This window comes from Nyctibius grandis, chromosome 34 (genome assembly GCF_013368605.1).
Source record: "Nyctibius grandis isolate bNycGra1 chromosome 34, bNycGra1.pri, whole genome shotgun sequence".
NCBI classification, from domain to species: domain Eukaryota; kingdom Metazoa; phylum Chordata; class Aves; order Nyctibiiformes; family Nyctibiidae; genus Nyctibius; species Nyctibius grandis.
This window is the reverse complement of record NC_090691.1, coordinates 1,237,415-1,254,555: the sequence shown is the minus strand read 5'-3', so window position 1 is coordinate 1,254,555 and position 17,141 is coordinate 1,237,415. Positions and strand designations below refer to the sequence as shown.

At 60.9% G+C, this 17,141-nt stretch overlaps 2 protein-coding genes across 2 annotated transcripts; one reads left to right on the top strand and one right to left on the bottom strand.

The window, feature by feature from the left end:
• Window positions 1-684: 684 nt before the first annotated feature.
• Window positions 685-3,621, top strand: LOC137675549 (26S proteasome regulatory subunit 6B-like). The gene is made up of 4 exons (XM_068421676.1): window positions 685-725; window positions 1,372-1,470; window positions 1,580-1,763; window positions 3,276-3,621. The coding sequence occupies exons 1-4, from the start codon at window positions 690-692 to the stop codon at window positions 3,323-3,325; spliced, it is 369 nt and encodes a 122-aa protein (XP_068277777.1). The 5' UTR covers window positions 685-689; the 3' UTR covers window positions 3,326-3,621.
• Window positions 3,622-7,300: 3,679 nt separating this feature from the next.
• Window positions 7,301-9,798, bottom strand: LOC137675545 (small nuclear ribonucleoprotein Sm D2). Its single transcript, XM_068421671.1, has 3 exons — window positions 9,712-9,798; window positions 8,835-9,014; window positions 7,301-7,853 (listed from the first exon to the last, which is right to left on the bottom strand). Coding segments are annotated over exons 1-3 (357 nt in total). The 5' UTR covers window positions 9,714-9,798; the 3' UTR covers window positions 7,301-7,678.
• Between the last annotated feature and the right edge of the window lie 7,343 nt (window positions 9,799-17,141).

Here is a 17,141-nt window from a genome sequence, read left to right as displayed (position 1 = left end):
CCCCCATGCACCCAGCGCTGCAATAAACCAATGTCGGCTTTCTAAACTATCATTTGGTTTGGAGAGTTTTCTTGGTTACTATTTTCGGTAACATCGGCACCCACCACCCCCAAGCCCTTCTCCTCAGGGCTGCTCTCAGTCCATTCTCCGCCCAGCCTGGGTTTGTGCTTGGGATTGCCCCGACCCACGTGCAGGACCTTGCACTTGGCCTTGTTGAACTTCATGCAGTTCGCACAGGCCCAGCTCTCCAGCCTGTCTAGGCCCCTCTGGATGCCATCCCTTCCCTCAGCGTGTCGACCGCAGTGCACAGCTTGGGGTCGTCCACAAAGCTGCTGAGGGCGCACTCAATCCCACTGTGCGTGTCACCGACCAAGATGTTAAACTGTACTGGGAGCACTGGGGCTGTGCTGGGAGCCCTGGGGCTGTACTGGGAGCACTGGGGCTGTGCTGGGATCACTGGGGCTGTACTGGGAGCATTGGGGCTGTGCTGGGAGCACTGGCCCCGGCAGCGGCGCCCCAGCGCCTGCACCTCCCATCATGCCCCGCGGCGGGGCCGAGCCTACAACTCCCATCATGCACCGCGGCGCGGCCGAGCCTGCATCTCCCATCATGCCCCGCGGCGGATGTGGGCGTGGCTTCCGGCCCTCGCCCCGCCCTGTCCGGTCCCATCACCCCCCGCGCCCGCCGCCATGGAGGAGCCGGGGCTGCCCGGGGAGAGGCCGCAGGTTTGGGGCCGGGCGGGGAGGGGGGGCACGGGCACCGGCACCGGTGGGAGTCGGCGGTGCATGGCCGGGGACCCCCGGGACCCCCCGGCTGTGGGTGCCCCCCACCTTCCCAGCGCCCCCCCCCACCTCACGGGTCCCCGCCATGTTAGACCCCCCCCATTTCAGGGTGACACCCTTCTCCTGTCCCCCCCCGCCATGGCTGGGTGCCCCCCCCTTGCCAGGGTGCCCCCGCCCTACCCCTTGCTTGAATGCCCCCCCTCCAAATCTCTGGGTGTCCCCCCCCCATCTCTGTGTGCCCCCCCCAGGGTGCCACCTCCATCCTGGGGTGCCCCTCCCCTTACCCAGGTGTCCCCTCATAATCTTTTGGTGCCCCCCCCCTTACACAAGTGCCCCCCCCCCCCCTTGCTGTGTGCTCCGTCCTGACCCAGGTGTCCCCCCTCCATATCTCGGGGTGCCCCCCCAATTTTAGGGTGCCCCCCTTTACTCAGGTGCCCCCCCATAATATTTGGGTTCCACCAGCCCTGGGTGCCCCCCCCCATCTCGGGATGCCCCCCCCTTGCCCGGTTGCCCCCTCCCACCCCTGGGTGCCCCCCCCCTCTCTAGGTGCCCCCCCACCCCATCTTTCTGTGCTCTCTCCCCGCCCCAGGATGACCTGCCAGCGCTGGCCTCCCCCCCTGCCCCGACCACTCTCTCCTTCCTGGTGCCAGAATCTGCGGACCTGGAGGACCACTACAGCTGCTCCAAGGTGAGGGGTGGGCAGGAGAAGGTCCGGGCAGGAGAAGGTCCAGGCAGACGCGGGGAGTCCTCTTGGACCCCCCCTGCCCCCCCGTGACCTCCAGTTGTCCCCGTATAAGCTGGAGGAGGAGCTGGAGTTCCTAGAGGTGCAAGAGGATGAGATCAAGGATGAGCAGAAGAACCTCAAGAATGAGTTTCTTCACACCCCAGAGGAGGTGAAGAGGATCCAGAGCATCCTCTTGGTCATTGGGCAGTTACTGGAGGCCGTCGATGAGAACACAGCCATCGTGGGCTCCACCACGGGTGAGGGGGAGGCGTGGGGGTGGGCGTGGGGCAGTGGGGATGGATGTGGAGAGGTGGGGATGGACGTGAAGGATCAGGTGTGGTGGGGATGGATGTGGAAGGTTGGAGGTGGCCATAGGGTGGTTGAAGGTGGTGGGGATGGACTGGCCATAAAGGGTCCAGTGTGGTGGGGACGTGCAGATGGGCGTGAAGGGTTGGGGGTGGTCATGGGGGGCAGGGGTGGTGAGAAAGTGAGGATGGATGTAGAAGGTTGGAGGTGGCCGTGGAGGGTCAGAGGTGATTTTGGGGAGTCAGATGTAGAGGGGATATGGGGATGAGTGTGGAAGGCTGGGGCCGGTCATGGGGGGTCAGGTGTGGTGGGGCTGGGTCAGGCAGGCTGGGGGTTGTCATGGGATGGTTAGGTGTGGTGGGGACGGACATGGAGGGTTAGGGGTGTTCGTGGGGGTAGGGGTGGTGGGCACGGGCATGAAGGATCAGGTGTGGTGGGGACGTGCGGATTGGCGTGGAGGGTTGGGGGTGGTCGTGGGGTGGTTGGGGTTGGTGGGGACATGGGGCTGGGTGTGGAAAGTTGGAGGTGGCCATAAGGGCTCAGCTGTGGTGGGGACGTGGGGGTGGACTAGCTATGAGGGATCATGTGTGGTGGGGATGTGGGGACGGGTGTGGCAGGTTGGGGTGGGGCAAAGGGACAATTCAGGACCTTCAGGTACCGTGGGGTGGCAGCATGGCCATAGGAGGACAGAAGAGGGACACACAGGTTTGGGGCCACCAGGCACCGATGGGCCGTGGTGGGACAAGGACAAAGACCACCTAGGGTCACACCGAGCACCATGGGGAGGACACCAAGCACCGCAGAGTGCCAGGGCCACCTCCAGTAGGGCTGATGCCACGTCCCTGTTAGTGTGGGAGGAGCTCAGGGCAGCGAGGCAGTCCCAGCACGCACACAGGTGGGGCGGTGGAGAGGAGCCGTGTCAAGGTGGTTCTGCTGTTCTGCAGCTGAGCTCAGACATTTCTCTGCATCCCAGCACCAAAGTCGTGTCTTTTTCCTCCAAGCCGCACAGCTTCTTGCCAGCAAAAGCGAGTTGGGCTGAGCTGGACTTTGTGGGAATTTACAATTTTATAGTTGTGCATCGTACTTCTCCTTTGTCCCACCAATCTCTTTCTCTCTTCCCCCTCATCCCCATGTTCTGTTCTCTCTCAGCGGTGATGATGATTTCAGTTTCTGCACAGCTCATTGAGCAGGTAGACCCAGGATATAAGCACAGGCTGGTCTGTGCCTTCAGAGCTGTAGGCTGAGCTGTTCTGCCTTTACAGGCCAGACAGAGACGGGCTGTGGGTAGAGTTACTGTTTGCTGCTTATTTCTTCTTCTGGGGTCCTGTGACAGGAGGTCTGTCCGCCTGCAGCTCTGCAGCAGGTAAAGCTGCCACTGAAACAGCTTTGATGACAGATGCAGTTCTGTGTGTGTTGGCTTCGGTACTCATTTCATTGAGCTAGAATTATTTCTTTGCGATTAGGTGACGGGGATCTTTCTGCACTGATCTTCTGCTTCTGGAGTGCGTCCTGACAGCCTTTGTCATCCAGAGCTGTCCCCTCGGTTCCCGAAAGCAGCGATGGCAGCGACATGGAACAACTCCTGTGAGTAATGGCTTCAGCACCAGGCGTGGATTTTCTGAATTCCCGTGGATAGATGGGTGTGGCAGGTGCTCCATTCCTTAGTTCTCATGTGCTGACTATGTAGAGTGAATCTGGTGGTGTTTCCTCCTCTTCCTCGTTCTCCTGTTTTTCCTCCTCCTGGTCTTCCTCCTGTTCCTCCTGGTTTTATTCTTCCTGTCCTCCTTTGATTCTTCCTCCTCCTCCTCCTCCTGCTCTTCTTCCTCCTTTTCTTCCTCCTCTTACTCCTCCTGTTCTTCTTTCTCTTATTGCTCTTCCTCCTGTTTCTCCTCCTGTTGTTCCTTCTCCTCCACCTTCTTGTCTTGTACTACTTTCTGTCCTTATTCGTGTTCTTCCTCCTCCCCTTCCTCTTCTTCCTTGTCTTCCTCCTCCTGCTCTTCTTCCTCCTTTTCTTCCTCCTCTTACTCCTCCTGTTCTTCTTTCTCTTATTGCTCTTCCTCCTGTTTCTCCTCCTGTTGTTCCTTCTCCTCTGCCTTCTTGTCTTGTACTACTTTCTGTCCTTATTCATGTTCTTCCTTCTCCCCTTCCTCTTCTTCCTTGTCTTCCTCCTCCTGCTCTTCTTCCTCTTCCTTTTCTAGTATCACCCCAGATTTTCCTCCTCCTGCTGTTTTTCCTCCTCCTCCTCCTCATCGTCCTCCTGCTGTTCTTCCTCCTCCTCCTTTCTCCCGTTCTTCCTCCTCCTCCTTTCTCCCGTTCTTCCTCCTCCTCCTTTCTTCTGTTCTTCCTCCTCCTCCTTTCTCCCATTCTTTCTCCTTCTCCTTTCTCCTGTTCTTCCTCTTCCCCCTTCTGTTCTCCTTTCTCCTTGTTCTGTTCCTCCTGTACTTCCTGTTCTTCCTTGTCAGGGTTTAAAGCTGGGCTGGCTATTAAACCGGTGGCAGACGCTCTCTGTTAACCCTCCACACCCCCGCTTCAGAAGGGAAAGGGAAAAGGGAGAGAGACTTGCGGGTGGGAAAGTTAAAACAGTTTTAATAAACTATAATAATGAAAAAAAAAGAGTACAATAATAATATTGGAATAATCAAATACATACAAATATATACAAAACCAAGATCGAGCTCCCCCGATGTCGGCCACGTCACCACCGGCACTGCAGGGCAGGCTCCGGGAAGGCCCAGGCTGGGCCCAGCAACGGACGGGAACTGGGTTCAGGGATGCACGGATCGGGATCGGGGGCAGCAGGAAAACAGACAGAGTCCTCCTTGGACACCGGCCATGGCAGAAAGAGAGCGAGACCCCCGTGATCCCCCCGCTTTATCCTGAGAATGACGTGTGTGGGATGGAATCCCTTCGTTGGTCAATTTTGGGTCACCTGCCCTGTCCACTCCTCCCTGCAGGTGCGACCCCCCTTCGGCTCTTCACTCGTAAGCAGGGAGGAATTTAGCAGTGACCTTGGTTTCTCTAACAATAAGTACAGCAAGAGCCTTTCTGTGTAACATTCCTACTGGTACCTCAGTATAAACTTCGAGCGTCATCAGTCCCGGAAGCAGAGACTGTCTGCAAAACATGCAGTGAGTTTCAGACAGTGCCGTTACTTAGAAGAGACTTGGCTGAAAGGAAAAGTCACTGCAAGGACAATTGGCCTGGTTTAGGCCAGACCAGGACACCCCCCACCCCAGGCCCTGCCACCGGGACTGGCGCTCGCTCCTGGGGAAACTGGACCAGATCGTACCGTGGCCCCTCGGCAAGGGGGGGCCCCACACCCGGGTATGGGGGGGGGGCACCCTGAATTTGGGGGGAGTCAGGGGGGGCTGGGGGGTTTGGGGTGTGGGGGATGGAGGCAGGGTGCTGCTGGGGGGAGATTGGGGGGGCTTCTGGGTGCTGGGGGGGTCTAGGGGGGGGGCCTGGGGGGGTGTGCACCCCCACACCCCCCTGGACCCCCCTTCAGACGCAGCTGCTGAGCAATGTCCTGGGCTACAGCCTGCACCTCCAGAGGGTCCTGAGCATCGGGGGGGGGGTGTCAGGTAAGGGGGACACCCCCCCCAATCCCAGACACAGCCCCACTCCCTGACCCCCTCCACCCGATTTTTGAGACCCCCTGGGACCCGTCCCCCCCCATTTCCCCCTCCTCCCCCTTCAAGTCCCCCCTCAAGCCCTTCTCCCCACCCAGGGGACCCCCCCTAAACTGGAGACCCCCCCCTAAATTGAGGACCCCCCGCAGTGACCCCCCTCGTCCCCACAGGCTCCCCCGATGACGGTGACACCGCAGCAGCAGGACTGAGCGCTGGGGCCACACAGGGGGAGGTGACGTTGGGGCGGGGGGGGCAAGGGCAACTTTGCGGGCGAGGTGCACCCAAGGTGCTGACCCCCCCATCCCCCTCAGGCAGCGGATGGTGCATTATGAGGAGGAGGAGGAGGAGCTGGGGGAGGCCCAGAGCCCCTGGCTGTGCCCTACTGGGACACACTGGGAGGCACTGGACTGGGCTGAGGGGCTCCCTGTGTCCCCCAGCTCCCCGCCCTGGAGCGGGTTGTTGGTGGAGACCCCACAGGTGGGGACCGGCACCTCCCCCCGGTGTCACCCCCCCCACCCCAAGTGTCACACCCCCCCTTGGTGTCACCATCCCCTCAGTGTCACACACACCCCTCTTGGTGTTCCCCCGCTGAGGAGGAACTGGGAGCACTGTTGGAGCCGGGGACAGGTACTGGGAGCACTGGGAGCCCCACTGGGAGCATTAGGGGGGCACTGAGAGCACTGGGGGAAACATGGGAGCAGCACTGGGAGTACTGGGGCTGCACTGGGAGCAGTGGGGGCAGTCAGGCAGTGATACTGAGAGTACTGGGGGGAGCTAAGGAGCCATACTGGGAGCACTGGCGGAAACAAGGGAGGAGCACTGGGGATTATACCAGCCGGTTCAGTAAAAGGACGCCTCGCCCTCAAGGCCCGCTCTGTGTCACCTGCAGACAGACCCAAGTTCCCTTCCAGCAATTTTCCTCTCAGCTCTGACAAGGGCTCGGTCTGAGGCTCCCGGCGCGGGCTGCAGACAGGGCCTGCTGCTGGGCCTGAGAACACCCGGAGCTGGAGCCATCACCGAGTCGCGCTTGCGCTTCGTCTTAGAGAATCCAAGGGCTCTGATAAATTCCTCACTAATTACAAAGAGGGGCCAGAGATAAGCAAGACTGTGAACAACATCTTTGCAGTGTCTTAAACGACTCGACTCACAGCTCTGGCGCCAGGAGAAGAGAGAAATCCTGTAGGAACCAGCACAGGATCTTCTCCTCGGAGCCACCCGCGTGCGTCAGCAGAAAGGCCTCGACCGCGCTGGCGCAGCAGCGGGGTCACACAGCAGACAGGGTAACTGGGGGGGGTTACGGCCACTAGAGCCCCCCAGAGCCCACCCAAGACCCCTTCCCCAATTCAGTACGCGTGGGCAGACGATGACAGACTCTATTAGCATGTGCATAAGGGTTCTTGGAATGGGGGGCTCTGCTCGGAATCGTAGGAACAGTCATTTTTCTACACCGTACACAGGAGTGTGCTTTTGTCCCCGGGGGTGCGCGCCAGGAGGAGAGATCCCCCCCGCACCAGCTGCAACAAACCAGTGTCGGCTTCTGAACTGGCACTGGGGTCACAGAGTTTTCTTGGGGAGTATTTCCCGGTAACAGGGGGCGGGTGGGAATTGACCCCGGAGGGGGCAGGTGGGCCTGGGGGGGTGGGAATCGACCCCGGGGGGGACAAATCGACCCCAGGGGAGGGGGAGGGGGAAGATGGGCCCAGGGGGCAAATCAGCCGCGGGGGAGCAGGAATTGACCCCAGGGGGGGAAGTTGATGAACCCCCGTGGGGGGTAGAACAGCCCAGAGCGGGGGAGAATCGACCCTGGTGGGGGGCAGATCAGCCCCGGGGGTGGGGGGGGCACAAAGTGTGACACCAGGTAGTGACAAACCAGCTTTATTACCCTGGGGGGGGTTAGCACAGTATCTGGGGGGGGGGGGGATACACATGACACCCCCTAATTCTGCCCCCCTGGGAGGGCTCAGCCACCTCCCCCTCCCCAAAATACCCCCCCAAGCGTCCTCGTGGGGGGTACACAAAGAGGGGGGGGGGGGGGGGCAAGCCAAGGATGCCAACAGTTCTCGGCAGAGACCCTGAGTGTGGGGGGGGTCGGGGTGGTCCCAGGGGGTCCTGAGGGGGGTCCTGGGTGTCGGGTCCCAGCCCCAGGATGGCACAAGGAGACTCGGGGTGACGCCGACGGACCCTGGGGGACTCGGTCTGTCCCCCTGAGGGGGCTCTCAGGGGATGCTGGGGGGTCCCTACTTCCCGGCGATGAGGGGGTTCCGGAGGACGACGATGACGGAGTCGCCGCGCAGGAACATCTTGGAGACGTAGCGATCTTTGTTGACGGGTTTGGACTTTTTCTTCCCTTTCCCGCTCTTGGGCACCTCCGTCCACATCTCCTTCACGTTCTCCAGCACCATGTTACAGTGCCTGGGGGGGACACAGGAATATTTGGGGGGGCCCCCAGAAGTAGGCGGGGGGGCGTTGAGCCTCTCCTGAAGGGTTGGGGACAGAGGGAGGAGGTGGAGGAGGGGTTTGGGGAGGGCCCTGAGGGGGATCCCAGTAGGATTGTGGGGACCCCAATAGCACTGGAGGGATGTGGGGGCACCCCAAAAGGGACCCAGCAGGACCCCTGGGGAGTTTGGGGACCCCAGGGGCAGTGGGGAGGCTGGGAGGGAACATGTGGGATCAGGGGGACACTGGGTCACAGCAGCGCAGGAGACTGGGGACCCCAGGGGGACTTTGGGGGACCCCGCAGGACACTGGGAACCTTGGGGGGGTCTTTGGGGTGACCAATAGGGACATTGGGGAGCATGGGGTGACCCAGGGGGACGCCAGAGGACACACACTTTGGGGGTGACTCAGGAGGATACTGGACACCCTGGAGGTCCCAGAGAGCATTTTGGGGAGCCTGGGGTGACCCAGGGGAACACTGGGGACCGTAGGGTGACTCTGGGGGACTCTAGAGACCGTGGGGTCACCCTGGGGGACATTGGGGACTGTGGAGGGACACTGGGGTGACTCAGGGGGACACTGGGGACCATGGGAGAACACTGGGGGACATTGGAGACCGTGGGGGGACACTGGGGACTTTGGGGGAACCCAGGAGGGCGCTGAGGACCATGGGGGGACTCTGAGGTGACCCAGGGGGACACTGGGGACCATGGAGGGACACTGGGGTGACCCAGGGGGACATTGGGGACTGTGGAGGGAGACTGGGGTGACCCAGGGGGACATTGGGGACTGTGGAGGGACCCAGGGGGACATCACAAACCCTGAGGATAACGGAGAGCAGGCCCAGGGAGCCCCTGGGTCACCCCAGGTGCCACCGAAATAACCCCACAAGACACCAAAGACCCCGCAGGACCCCTCAGGGACACTTTGGGGACATTTGGGGACACCGCCATGCACCTGTCGAAGGCCTTGACGCGTCCCAGGAGCTTCTTGTTGTTGCGGCAGTTGATGAGGACCTGGGTGTTGTTCTTGACGGACTGCGTGAGCACGGAGAGCGGCCCCGTGTTGAACTCCTCCTCCTCCCGCTTCTGCAGCTCCTCCGGCGTCATCTCACTCTTGGGCTTGTTCAGGAGGCTCCTGGGGGGGGACGAGAGGGGACAGTGAGGGGACAGCGAGGGGACAAGGCGGGGACGGCGTGGGGAGACGGGAAAGGGGAGGGTTTAGAGAGGGATGGAGCCGAGGGGGGATAGAGGGGCTGGGCAGGGGGGTAATGGGGAGCTGAGGGTGGCAGGGGACAGCGGGGGTGGCTGGGGACCTTGGGGACAAGGTACTGGGGGTGGCAGGCGACATCAGGATTGGAAATAGGGGATGGCACGGGTCATCGGAAGTGGGAGGGGACACCAGGAACAGGGAACTAGTGGTGACAGGGGACACCGGGGGCGCCTGGGGACAACGGGATGGGGAACAGGGGGTGGCAGGAGACACCAGGGACAGGGAACTGGAGGCGGCAGGGGACAGTGGGGGTGGCAAGGGACACCGGGAACAGGGAACTGGGGGTCACAGGGGACAACGGGATGGGGACCAGGGGGTGGCAGGGGACAACGGGATGGGGACCAGGGGGCGGCAGGGGACACCGCGACGGGGAACCGGGGCCTCAGGGGACACCGGAGCCAACGGGGGGGGACACGGGAGCCTCGAAGAGGGGCGGGCCCGGGCCCGGGGGAAGCGGGAACGGGACGGGGAGGCAGCCCGGACACCCCCCCACCCCGACCCTGAATCCCCCCCGGCCCCGGCCCCGGCCCCGGCCCCGGCCCCGGCCCCGGCCCCCACTCACATGGCGGCTCCGCTCCTCTCCCGCGTCTCCCCTCACGTCCCACTTCCGGGTCACGGCGCTGCCGCAGCTCCACTTCCGGGTTACCGCGCCGCCGCGGCCAGGACGCATGCGCAGAGGGGGGCGGGGACGGAGATGGGGCCGCAGCCGGAAGGGGCGGGGCGACCGAAAGCGGCGTGGCCGAGGCCCGGCCTCGGCGGTGGGAAACGGGTGGGGGGCGGATCCAAATACCCCGGGGGGGCACTGCACCAACAGGGGGCAATTCTGGGCCTTATCTCCCCCCCAGGGGCAATTACGGACCCTATAGACCCCCCCTCCCTGAGGGCAGATCAGGGCTCTTTCCCCCCCCCCCCGGGGGCGGCTTTTTACCCCCTCGGGGCAATTCCAGCCTGAAGCCCCCCCGGGGGAGCTCCCCCAGCACTCCCCCCCCACCCACCCGCGTATATTTGTACAGCGCTGATGCCCCTTCCCCCCCCCCAACTGCCCCTCCCCCCCGGGGTGTCACCGTCGCCTTATCACTGTGTGATAATCCGGGCCCCGCCCCCACCCCCGGGGATCCTCCCGCACCCCCCAAATGCCCCTTTTTTTGGCTTTTTATTGTATATTTATTTGGGGCTTTTTGGGGGGGGAGGGGGAGGGGATGTCTTGGGGGGGGGGTCGTGCCTCAATAAAGCCCTTTGCCAAGAGCCTCGTGGTGCTGCTGGGGTGGGGGACAGACCCCCCCACAACACCCCTAATTACCCCCACAGCCCCTAATTGCCCCCCGGTCCCTTTGTGCCCCCCAAGCCCCTAATTACCCCCCCAGTCCCCAGTTACCACCCCAGTCCCTAATTATCCCCAACCCCCTAATTGCTCCCTCCACCCCCTAATTGCCTCCCTGGCCCCTTTGTGGACCCTCAGCCCCTAATTACCTCCCCAGACCCCGACCCCCCCCAATAAAGGCTCTGGTGATGCTGGTGGCCTCGTTGGGGACACTTGGGGTGGGTGCTGTCACATCACTCTCACCACGCTGTCACCTCCCCGGGACACCCCCCCCCCCCAGGGCTCATGTGACCCTGCTGCTGTCCCCATTCCCCTGGGGAGGGTGCGTTGTCCCCATGTCCCCCTCATGTCCCCATGTCCTTGCGTCCCCATGTGCCCCCCGGTGTCCCCATGTGCCCCTGTCCCCCCCATGTTCCCCTCATCCCCCTGTCCCCTCCAGTGTCCCCATGTCCCCCCACATGTCTCCATGTCTCCCCATCCCTATGCCCCCCCTGTCCCCCCATGTCCCCTGTCCCCATGTCCCCCTCCCTGTCCCCCCATGTCCCCCCATGTCCCCGATGTCCCCATATCCCCCCCATGTCCCCGGCACTAAAGTGGGGGTGACACCAAGGGGTGGCGGTGACACCAAGGGCGGGGGTAGGTGTCACCGCGGTGGAGGTGACACTGGGGGTGACACCAAGGGGAGGGTGACAGCTGGGGGGGAGTGTGACACCGAGGGGGTTGTGACCCAGGAGTGGGGGGGTGACACCGGAGAGGGTGACACTGAGGGGGAGTGACACCTGGGAGGCTGGTGACACCAAGGGGGGTTGACACCGATGGGGGGGGTGACACCAAGAGGGGTGTGTGTGACACTGAGGGGATGGTGACACCAAGCGGGGGTGTGACACTTGGGGTGGGGGGGTGACACCGGGGGGAGGTGCCGGTCCCCACCTGTGGGGTCTCCACCAACAACCCGCTCCAGGGCGGGGAGCTGGGGGACACAGGGAGCCCCTCAGCCCAGTCCAGTGCCTCCCAGTGTGTCCCAGTAGGGCACAGCCAGGGGCTCTGTGCCTCCCCCAGCTCCTCCTCCTCCTCCTCATAATGCACCATCCGCTGCCTGGGGGGGATGGGCGGGTCAGCACCTTGGGGTGCACCTCCCCCGCAAACTTGCCCTTGCCCCCCCCGCCCCAACGTCACCTCCCCCTGTGTGGCCCCAGCACTCAGTCGTGCTGCTGCGGTGTCACCGTCATCGGGGGAGCCTGTGGGGATGAGGGGGGTCACTGCGGGGGGTCCTCAATTTAGGGGGGGTCCCCAGTTTGGAGGGGGTCCCAGTTTAGGGGGGGCCGTCCCCAATTTGGGGGGGTGTCCAGTTTAGGGGGGGGGTCCCCTGAGTGGGGAGAAGGGCTTGAGGGGGGACTTGAAGGGGGGGGAGGGGGAAATGGGGGGGGACGGGTCCGGGGGGGTCTCAAAAATCGGGTGGAGGGGGTCAGGGAGTGGGGCTGTGTCTGGGATTGGGGGGGGTGTCCCCCTTACCTGACACCCCCCCCGATGCTCAGGACCCTCTGGAGGTGCAGGCTGTAGCCCAAGACATTGCTCAGCACCTGCGTCTGAAGGGGGGTCCGGGGGGCTGTGGGGGTGCACACCCCCCAGGCCCCCCCTAGACCCCCCCCAGCACCCAGAAGCCCCCCCAATCTCCCCCCCAGCAGCACCCTGCCTTCACCCCCCCAGCACCCCAAACCCCCCAGCCCCCCTCTGACCCCAAACCCCAAATTCAGGGTGCCCCCCCCATACCTGGGTGTGGGGCCCCCCCTTGCCGAGGGGCCACGGTACGATCTGGTCCAGTTCCCCCGGGAGCGAGCGCCAGTCCCGGTGGCAGGGCCTGGGGTGGGGGGTGTCCTGGTCTGGCCTAAACCAGGCCAATTGTCCTTGCAGTGACTTTTCCTTTCAGCCAAGTCTCTTCTACGTAACTGCACTTTCTGAAACTCACTGCATGTTTTGCAGACAGTCTCTGCTTCCAGGACTGACAACGCTCCAAGTTTGTAGCTATCACTGAGGCACCGGTAGGGATGTTACACAGAAAGGCTCTTGCTGTCCTTATTGTTAGAGAAACCAAGGTCACTGCTGAATTCCTCCCTGCTTACAAGCGAAGAGCTTAAGGGGGGGGTCGCACCTGCAGGGAGGAGCGGACAGGGCAGGTGACCCAAAACTGACCAACGAAGGGATTCCATCCCACACACGTCACTCTCAAGATAAAGCGGGGGGATCACGGGGGTCTCGGTGTTCTGTTTTTGGGGGCTTCTGCCTGCTTGGGGCTTCTGCGGCCTGAGCCTTCGGGCGGCTTGAGCCTTAGGCCCTTTCTTCTCCCTTCTCGCCCCCTTCTGCTATGGCCGGCGTCCCAAGAGGACTCTGTCTGTTTTCCCGCTGCCCCCGATCCCGATCCGTGCATCCCTGAATCCAGCTCTCGACCGTCGCTGGGCCCAGCCTGGGCCTTCCCGGAGCCTGCCCTGCAGTGCCGGTGGTGACGTGGCCGACACCGGGGGAGCTCGATCTTGGTTTTGTATATATTTGTATGTATTTGATTATTCCAATATTATTATTGTACTCTTTTTTTTTCATTATTATAGTTTATTAAATCTGTTTTAACTTTCCCACCCGCAAGTCTCTCTCCCTTTTCCCTTTCCCTTCTGAAGGAGCGGATGCGGGGGGAGGGTTAACAGAGAGCGTCTGCCACCGGTTTAATAGCCAGCCCAGCTTTAAACCGTGACAGATTTATTGGTGCCCAACGTGGGGCTCGAGAGAAGCTCTGACAGGTTGCTCTGACAAGTTGAATCCCGGCTCCGGCGGGAGCAGACCCGGAGAGCTCAGCCGAGGGAGTACCAGAGTTCTTCCTTTGAGATTCACGAGGGGCTGGAAATTCAAACAGAGAGCTAACGTGGTAATGTCGCTTTTGAGCACTGTGTTATCTCATCTCTATAAAGAGTTTCTTCCACAGTTGAGTATGGCAATGCTGCCTTCCCTGCCGTATGCAGCGTATTATTGCTTGCTTCGTATGAATGTTTACATATGATTTAACAGTGGGAGCTGCTTGAAACGTTTCGTTTTGGTATGGGGTTTGATACATGTTTATGTTGTGGGAAACTGGGCCGTTACTATTCCGATCTCTTATCTCTATAACGCAGCGATGGGCAGCTTTAATCGTGAATCGGTAGCAGCGACTTTGTCTGCGTACTTCAGGCGTCCTTTAGCTGATTTTGTTAATAACAACATTTTCAATTTTACGGCCACTGCAGATACTCAGATTACACCACCCAAGATGGCCACTGCAGCTACTATGACCCTAGTGAGTCTCGGCACTCCTACGAGTGCACTGTGAGCACTGGGGGAAACAAGGGAGCGGCACTGGGAGCACAGGGGCTGTACTGGGAGCACTGGGGGAAACAAGGGAGAAGTACTGGGAGCACTGGGGGAGTGCTGGTAGCTCTGAGGGAAACAAGGGAACAGCACTGGGAGCACTGGGGGGGCACCGGAGCAGTGGGGGCAGTCAGGCAGTGATACTGGGGGCACTGGGGGGAGCCAAAGAGCCATACTGGGAGCACTGGGGCTGTACTGGGAGCACTGGCCCCGGCAGCGGCGCCCCCGCGCCTGCACCTCCCATCATGCCCCGCGGCGCCCCCGGGCCTTCACCTCCCATCATGCCCCGCGGCGCCGCCGAGCCTACAACTCCCATCATGCCCCGCGGCGGGGCCGGGCCTGCATCTCCCGTGACGCCCCGCGGCGGATGTGGGCGTGGCTTCCGCCCCTCGCCCCGCCCTGTCCGCTCCCATCACCCCCCGCGCCCGCCGCCATGGAGGAGCCGGGGCTGCCCAGGGAGAAGCCGCAGGTTTGGGCGGTCACGGCCGGGGAACCCCCGGGACCCCCCGGCTGTGGGTGCTGCCCCCCCATCGCTGGGTGCCCCCCGCCTTCCCAGCCCACTTCCCGGACGCCGGGTGCCCCTGGGGGAGGGGCTGCCCCGAAGCCTGGCTTCCCAGGAGCGTGTCCGGGGCAGGGAGCGGTTCCGCGGTGCCGTGGGTGGGCTGTAGGGTGTCTGGGGCGGGATTCCTGGGGCACCCGGGTCCCGCAGACAGGGCTGTGGCGGGGATTTCCCAGATACCTGGGTCCTGCCGGCGTGCAGCAGTCTCAGGGCTCTGCCCCCCGGACTCCCAGCGCGCTCCCAGTGGCTCGCAGGGGGTGGGCTTCGTCTGCGTTGACAAGTGCGTGGAGGCGGAGGAGGCTCTGCAGGGGCTGCACAGGCAGAAGCCACTGTGTGCTGCCGAGCCCATCACCGTCAAGTTCGGCAACAGCCTGGGCCAGATGCGGCTCATTTTCTGCCGAGGCTGGTGCCAAGTGGGGACTGTGCCCCCCTCCCCTCTGAGCCAGGAGTCAGAGGGGGTGTGTCTGCTCTCTCTCCCCTTTTTTTCCCCATTTGTTTTTAAAAAAAGTCTCTCCCTTACTCTGCTTTTCTTTCTGTCCCTATTTTTCCCCCCTCTCTATCCCAGTCTCCCTAGTATTTATCTTCATCCTGCTCTCTGTCCCTTTCTCTTGCTCCATCTCTCTGTCATTCTCCCTGTACTCTCATTCTCTCTCTGTCCCAGTCCCTCTCTCGTTCTCTGAATCCCATTTTCTGGCTCCCTGTCCCTCACCAGTTTTCTGACTGTCTTCCTGCCCTTCTTTTCCCCTCTCTCCCGCTGCCCATTGCTGATTTTTCTTTCTCTTTCTGTGTGTCCTGGTCCTGTCACTCTCTTTGTCTCTCCCTGTACTGGTTTTACCTGGGATGGAGTTAATTTCTTCATCATAGCTTGCATGGGGCTGTGTTTAGGATTTGTGATGAGAAGTGTTGATAACACAGGGCTGTGTTAGTTATTGCTGAACAGCACTTACACAGCATCGAGGCCGCCTCTGTTTCTCACACTGCCCCACCAGCGAGCAGGCGGGGGGTGGGCAACAAGTTGGGAGGGGACACAGGTGGAACAGCTGACCCCAACTGACCAAAGGGATATCCCAGGCCACATGACATCATGCTCAGCAGTAAAAGCTGGGGGAAGGAGGGGACGTTTGGAGCGATTGCATTTGTCTTCACGAGTCACTGTTACGTGTGACGGAGCCCTGCTTTCCTGGAGGTGGCTGAACACCCGCCTGCTGATGGGAAGTGAATGAATTCCTTATCTTGCTTTGCTTGTGCATGCAGCTTCTGCTTTACCTATTGAACTGTCTTTATCTCAACCCAAAAGTTTTCTGCCCTTCCCATTCTCTCCCCCATCGCACTGAAGGGGGGAGCGAGTGAGCGGCTGGCTGGTGCTGAGTGGCCTACGGGGATTAAACTGCAACAGTCCTTCTGTCCCTAATGCTTCTTTCTTTCTCTCTGTCCAGCTCCCTCTCCCTTTTTTCCTCTCATTGTCCCTCTGTCCTGCTTCTTGTCCCCATCTTTTTTCCTCTCTCTCTGTCCTGCTGCCTGTCTCATAGTTTCTCGCTGTATCCCCCCATCCAGCCAGCTGTCTTGTGCATCCTCTGTCCCGATCCTCAGACCTTTTTCTCTTCCTCCATTTCCATCCCTTAGCCCATCACTTTTTCCTTTTCCATCTTTGTCCTTGTCTGCATCCTTTTTCTTTTTTTTCTCAGTCTCTCTGGCTTGTTCCCTGTCCTCCTTTTTCTCTCTGTATGTACTGCACCCTGTCCCAGTCTCTCTCTCCCCCCTTCCTTCGTCCCCTTCTCCCTTTCTCTCCTCCCTCTGTCCCTCTCCCCATCCCTCTTTTTCTCTCTATCCCTAAACCATATCCTTAGGTACTGACCTACCAAGATTCTAGTCTCATAGTGAGTTTTCCCTTATCTAGAGGATTTGTGGTTTGTCTGAATATATAAAAGCATGTAAACCTAAAGATAAGGTGGGATTTGTCCTCAGTGTTTCTTCATGATTTTGTGTTCTCAATAAACACCAAATGCACAAAGTGAACTTACGTTTCGATCTGCTTTGACAGGTGGTACCAGGAAGGGACAGTGCAGAACTGCCTTGCCGGTGCGGCATACAGGGATGTACTCAGGGAGGTGCAGACAGCACCATGACTGCCGAAGGACCCCCAAAACCACCTAAAAGACTCTGGGCCTTCTACCCCATCTTGGACCACCCCTGTTTTGGTCTTTGAGCTCCTCTAGGACCTCTGTGCCGTACACAGGAACTGTCCTGAGGTCCTGTTGTTCCCTGTGAGCCTTTTCCTGCCTGTATAGTCCTTCTAGCACCCCTCTGGTGTCATCCCAACCCCTCCTGCATCCCTCATTGTGTCCCAGAGATTTCTTTTGTCTCTCTCACTCTCTTTGGACCCCTTTAGTCTCCTTGGGACCCCTCCCGAGGCCTCCTTTGTGCTGCAGAGCACGAAGAGCCACTGAGGGTCTGTCGCTGGCTCCCGGAGGACGTGCACACTCTGCTCAGATCCCCTCCCGAGTTCCTCGCCGTGTCCCCAAAGCTTCTTTGGTCTCTCTGGTCCCTTTGCCCCCCCACCCCGGCTGCCCTGTCAGCCCCTGAGCCCTCCTTTATTCCTCGCTTTCAATGGCGCGTTTCCCTGGCAGTTCCGTAGTGTCTCTGGTGGGCAGTGCAGCTGGCCAGATGTGCCTGCTAATTAGGTAACAGACAAAAAAACCCTCGTCGAGTGATGACTGTATTT

Coding starts and splice junctions, on each gene's coding strand:
- LOC137675545 (XM_068421671.1), bottom strand. Junction 7,854..8,834: donor CGCGTCAAGGCCTTCGACAG/GTGCATGGCGGT, acceptor TGTCCCCCCCAG/GCACTGTAACATGGTGCTGG.
- LOC137675549 (XM_068421676.1), top strand. CDS start 690: ATGGAGGAGCCGGGGCTGCCCGGGGAGAGGCCGCAG. Junction 726..1,371: donor TGCCCGGGGAGAGGCCGCAG/GTTTGGGGCCGG, acceptor TCCCCGCCCCAG/GATGACCTGCCAGCGCTGGC. Junction 1,471..1,579: donor ACCACTACAGCTGCTCCAAG/GTGAGGGGTGGG, acceptor TCCCCGTATAAG/CTGGAGGAGGAGCTGGAGTT.